Source organism: Cherax quadricarinatus, unplaced genomic scaffold, assembly GCF_038502225.1.
Source record: "Cherax quadricarinatus isolate ZL_2023a unplaced genomic scaffold, ASM3850222v1 Contig1416, whole genome shotgun sequence".
NCBI classification, from domain to species: Eukaryota; Metazoa; Arthropoda; class Malacostraca; order Decapoda; family Parastacidae; genus Cherax; species Cherax quadricarinatus.
This window is the reverse complement of record NW_027196442.1, coordinates 47,946-53,945: the sequence shown is the minus strand read 5'-3', so window position 1 is coordinate 53,945 and position 6,000 is coordinate 47,946. Positions and strand designations below refer to the sequence as shown.

At 40.2% G+C, this 6,000-nt stretch overlaps 1 protein-coding gene across 1 annotated transcript; it reads left to right on the top strand.

Moving 5' to 3' along the window:
- The first annotated feature begins 295 nt into the window (after positions 1 to 295).
- Positions 296 to 1,469, top strand: LOC128689271 (pro-resilin-like). The gene is made up of 3 exons (XM_053777403.2): positions 296 to 329; positions 641 to 855; positions 1,061 to 1,469. The coding sequence occupies exons 1-3, from the start codon at positions 324 to 326 to the stop codon at positions 1,212 to 1,214; spliced, it is 375 nt and encodes a 124-aa protein (XP_053633378.2). The 5' UTR covers positions 296 to 323; the 3' UTR covers positions 1,215 to 1,469.
- The last annotated feature ends 4,531 nt before the right edge of the window (positions 1,470 to 6,000 follow it).

The following is a 6,000-nucleotide window of genomic DNA, read 5'->3' as shown; positions in this document are numbered from 1 at the left end:
TCAACTCCCTTGCATCCCATAACCCAACTACGCCCTCAACAATCCCTGCATCTTATCACCCAATTATGCCACCAACCCCATCTCCTCCACCTGGCCTACTGCTGCCCCATCCACCAAATCATATATGCACCGACTAGCGTTAGACTAATTGTGTTGTTCCCTTGTTACCTCCCTAAACGATAGTGAGAGTTCGGAATTGTTGTGGCTACATCATCCAAAGGTTCAGTCCACGTCATGACGTGGTTTTCTTTGGAAGTATAAAAAGCAGAGCAAGGATGTCACTCCAGCAGTTCAGCTCCCTCCTCCAGACAACAAAGGCAGCTATGAAGGTACCTGGCCTCTGGCTCACCAGCCGGGACATAAAATTATTATGGGACATAAAATTATTAAGGAAGTTCAACCAGCTAACTTAATATCATTCGTGACACGAGACTCAGAATCGTAACACATTCTCTACGAACGCATACTTGGTACGGCAAACTAAAACCAAGCAATCTGGTGCCCGGGTTCACACGGGATGTCCCGGGCGTGTTACCTAGTGGCCTAGCACATACCTGGTTCCTTGGTACTATGCACACTCACTATAGTCACCTTTCCTATCCTTTATCACAGTTGTTTACTGTCATTCCTCTCGCTTCAGACAGTGGCTCTGGTACTCTCGGTGGCGGTGATGGCGGCGGCCAGGGCGGCCCCTCAGGGCTACGGCGTCCCAGGTACTGGTGGGTCTGGAGGATCTGGGGACCAATATTCCTCTGCCCCCGCCAGCTACAATTTCCAGTGGGACATCAGCGACGCTACTTCAGGCAATGACTACGGACACGGGGAACAAGCAAGCAACGGGATCGTCCAGGGCAGGTGAAGTGAAATGATTACTAAGAACCTTACAGCAATCAATGCATTTTTTTCTGATTCTTTTGTTGCTCTTTTTTTACAGCTTTGTCAACAGCTATAGTACTGGTGGAATATTCTAATTATATATGTAAATATATATTATTATTCACCCTTGTATGTATATGTAGTCCTTCATACACTAAATCTCGTTTTTCTTTCTCTCCTTCAGGTACTACGTGAGGCTGCCAGATACTCGTCTCCAGAATGTGGAGTACACCGCTGACGGCTCCGGCTACCACCCCGTCGTCACCTACGAAGGCCAGGCCCAGTTTGGCGGCGGAGGTGGAAAGGGATCTGGTCAAGCCGGAGGCTACTACTCCTAGTATTAGTACGCTAGGCTGCTCGTTGTCTAGTAGTTCGCATTTCCCCAGCTGTCTGCTCCATTATCACATTTACTCTTCGACTTTTTGAGCTCTTAAAAATTTTAGAGGGTAACTTGTGAAATACCCTTCGCATTGTCTATTTTACACGGAAAACTTCCAGTTTGCCTTAAAACATTTTCATTTTTCATGATATGCTAAATAGGTCAAGCAGGTTTTGACATTATATTTTGTATCAGGTTGATAGGCGTGTAAATAAATTACCGAAAAAAAATTGTTATGAATTTAAAATTAACCTCTTACTCCCTGTAATCCTTTATAATATATATATATATATATATATATATATATATATATATATATATATATATATATATATGTATATATACATATATATTTGTATGTATACCCGCTTCTAGTTCTCATTAAAGTCAGGTTTTCGTGTGTCATTGTTCTAAAATTAAATAACAAGTTATATGGCCTTAAACTAGTGTATTATTATGGAGGGAAAGTTGAGAAAGATTCATTCATAAGAGTTTTTCTACGACCGTTCTGTTACAAAGCTTCGCAAGTGTCAGTCCAGATGACCTCGTTACCCACACATTCGTAACACATTTATTAACACAAATACAACCAACACAGAAGATAATTTCTAAGTACAGTTCTCAACACTCCATCATTCAACCATTCGTTATCATTTCTCCCTTCTTCCCTCCATCTTCAACTCCTCTCCATTTTCCCTCTCTCCCCTTTCCCATGTGTCTCTCTTCTCTCCGCTTCTTTCCATGCAGAGAACTGCTCGATAAAAGCCAACTCAGAGACAGAGAATTATTTCACAGACGAAACTCCGACTATTGGGAGAGACATCATACACATCATACAAGGGAAAGAAAATGTGATGCTACAAAAATGTAACGTATACAAGAAATGCAAAATATTACATCATATCCAAGACCATTCCAACTGCAAACGATTACGGAGATAAATGTGATAATAAGACCTGGAAATGAGAATTATACAAAATATTAAAGATCAAATATGCTAGGCCCTGGCAGCTAGGGGAATAAAACTTAAGTATAGCCGCTGGCAGTAGCAACACTGCAGCTAGCAGCAGCAATACAACTGCTAGCAGCAGTAGCACAACTGCAACAGAATGACAAATAGCAACAAGGAAATAGCTGCGATACTCAGTACAACTTTCAATTCTGTGATGGAAGCTCAAAGAGATTCGTATACACCCAGACTGCAAAATTTCCTCTTGGGACATGAAACTCACAGATTAAATACATTACCAAAATTAGCGACCAAGACACGTTAAAGTTTATATGGAGAACATCGTCAACTCAAGTATATATATATATATATATATATATGGTTGGTGCAATTATATATATAAGAGGGTAAGGTATATATATATAGTTCCTTTGTATAAAGGCAAAGGGGATAAAAGAGAGTGCATATAGGGGGATAAATCTGTTGATTATAATTGAAAGAATTAAGTAGGCCTTAGACAAGGATGTGTGATGTCACCGTGGTTGTTTAATATATTTATAGATGGGGTTGTAAGAGAAGTAAATGCGAGGGTCTTGGCAAGAGGCGTGGAGTTAAAAGATAAAGAATCACACATAAAGTGGGAGTTGTCACAGCTGCTCTTTGCTGATGACACTGTGCTTTTGGGAGATTCTGAAGAGAAGCTGCAGAGATTGGTGGATGAATTTGGTAGGGTGTGCAAAAGAAGAAAATTAAAGGTGAATACAGGAAAGAGTAAGGTTATGAGGATAACAAAAAGATTAGGTGATGAAAGATTGAATATCAGATTGGAGGGAGAGAGTATGGAGGAGGTGAACGTATTCAGATATTTGGGAGTGGACGTGTCAGCGGATGGGTCTATGAAAGATGAGGTGAATCATAGAATTGATGAGGGAAAAAGAGTGAGTGGTGCACTTAGGAGTCTGTGGAGACAAAGAACTTTGTCCTTGGAGGCAAAGAGGGGAATGTATGAGAGTATAGTTTTACCAACGCTCTTATATGGGTGTGAAGCGTGGGTGATGAATGTTGCAGCGAGGAGAAGGCTGGAGGCAGTGGAGATGTCATGTCTGAGGGCAATGTGTGGTGTGAATATAATGCAGAGAATTCGTAGTTTGGAAGTTAGGAGGAGGTGCGGGATTACCAAAACTGTTGTCCAGAGGGCTGAGGAAGGGTTGTTGAGGTGGTTCGGACATGTAGAGAGAATGGAGCGAAACAGAATGACTTCAAGAGTGTATCAGTCTGTAGTGGAAGGAAGGCGGGGTAGGGGTCGGCCTAGGAAGGGTTGGAGGGAGGGGGTAAAGGAGGTTTTGTGTGCGAGGGGCTTGGACTTCCAGCAGGCATGCGTGAGCGTGTTTGATAGGAGTGAATGGAGACAAATGGTTTTTAATACTTGACGTGCTGTTGGAGTGTGAGCAAAGTAACATTTATGAAGGGATTCAGGGAAACCGGCAGGCCGGACTTGAGTCCTGGAGATGGGAAGTACAGTGCCTGCACTCTGAAGGAGGGGTGTTAATGTTGCAGTTTAAAAACTGTAGTGTAAAGCACCCTTCTGGCAAGACAGTGATGGAGTGAATGATGGTGAAAGTTTTTCTTTTTCGGGCCACCCTGCCTTGGTGGGAATCGGCCAGTGTGATAATAAAAAATAATAATAATAATAATATATATATATATATATATATATATATATATATATATATATATATATATATATATATATATATATATATATTAGTTTTACTGGTCCAATGGACCAGTTTGCATGTTAAGAAAAAATTACGGAAGATACCAAAATAAACAAATATAAATAATAAATTTACTGGAATTTATTTTAGTTACGTATATGAAAACGGGTAAGAATATATGCTAACAGATATATAAACAGGGTTGATATAAACAACTTCTTCAGGATGCTTGCTGAGGTTCACGAAGGATTATTATTGAACCTACATAAGAAAGAAGGAACACTGCAACAGGTCTACTGGCCTATGCGAGGCAGCTCCAATTCTCCCATCGGATTAAGCCAATACCTTGACCTAGTGAGGTAAGACACGTCACTTAAGGGGGGAGCAGTGCACCCGATCTAGTACCACAAGCTAGTCAGGTTCAACTCACACCCACCCACACCCACTCATGTATTTATCCAACCTATTTTTAAAACTACACAACGTCTTAGCTTCTATGACGGTACTCGGGATTTTGTTCCACTCATCCACAACACTATTACCAAACCAGTGCTTTCCTATGTCCTTCCTGAATCTGAACTTTTCCAATTTAAAGCCATTACTGCGAGTCCTGTCTATGTTAGATATTTTTAGTACGCTATTTACATCCCCTTTATTAATTCCTGTTTTCCATTTATACACCTCAATCATATCCCCCCCAATTCTACGCCTTTCTAGAGAGTGCAGATTCAGGGACTCAGTCTATCCTCATAGGGAAGATTTCTGATACATGGAATCATCTTTGTCATCCTCCTCTGTACGTTTCCCAGTGCATTTATATCCATTCTGTAATACGGTGACCGAAACTGTGCAGCATAATCCTAATGAGGCCTAACCAAGGATATATGGAGTTGAAGAACAACCTGAGGATTTCTATTATTTATACTTCTTGATATGAAGCGAACACTTATGCACTGTTGTCTTGGTTTTAGATTGCTACTGACCAGAACTCCTAAATCCTTTTCGCAATCCGTAATATCAAGATCTACATTATTTAGTTTATACGTGGCATAGTTATTTTCCTGTCCAACATTTAGAACTTAGCATTTGTCTATATTAACCTGCCTCTGCCACTTCTCCGACCACTGCATCAGTCTATTCAAATCATCCTGGAGTGTTCTAATGGTTCCAGTGGTCACAACCAGCCCTTCATTGTATCACCTTGAATCCAATGTCTGCAAATTCCCAGAATTTCTGCTACATGGAGGAGCTTATGTGTGGCTGTCTGGTTAGAAGGGACGGGGGGGGGGCTAGGACACTCGTCCTCAAGCTTCCTTGTTATTATTGTTATTGTTGGTATTATTGTTATTACTGTTGTTGTTGTTATTATTATTATTATTATTATTATTATTATTATTATTATTATTATTATTATTATTGTGGGCTAAGTAACACTGAGGGTCTAATGTCTCCCTAGCTCCCCCTCCTCGGCGCCGCTCCTGGCATGTCTAATTGTCTCCTAAATCTCTATAATGCTGTTGCACTTACTATGTCGGTGGAGAGATCGTTCCAGTGTTCCAGTGTGCAAGGAAACTTCACTGGCATTAGTGTTGTACCTCTTGTTTCGGAAATTCATTCTAGTTCTTCTCATTATTGAATTACTTTGTTCTTTAATCCTTCGTGTTGATATAAAGGTCTGGATGACAACTCTCAGTCTGTGGTTCTTGAGGGTAAATAATACTGCTGAGATTTTTTTTAGGCTTTCTTCGTAGGTTTTTTTTTTCACTGAATTTACACGCTGCGATGCATCTCTGCCATTTTCCTGCTTAATATATTGAGATCTCGTAGTCCCCGTTTACGAAGAAAAACAAATCAAATACTTTGAGTGTTTCTTTACAGGATTTTTATCTTAATAAAGACACAAGTTTTTTTTGTCCCTTTTACGAACTCTTTCCAGTTTATCTTCGTCTTTTATATAATTATGGAAACATAAATGGTCAGCATATTCAAGGTGATATTTAGCAAGTGTGACATAAAGTGCCTGTATCATTTACGGTGATTTGCACTAAAAATTTCTTGCACAGAGAAATCTTTCATCA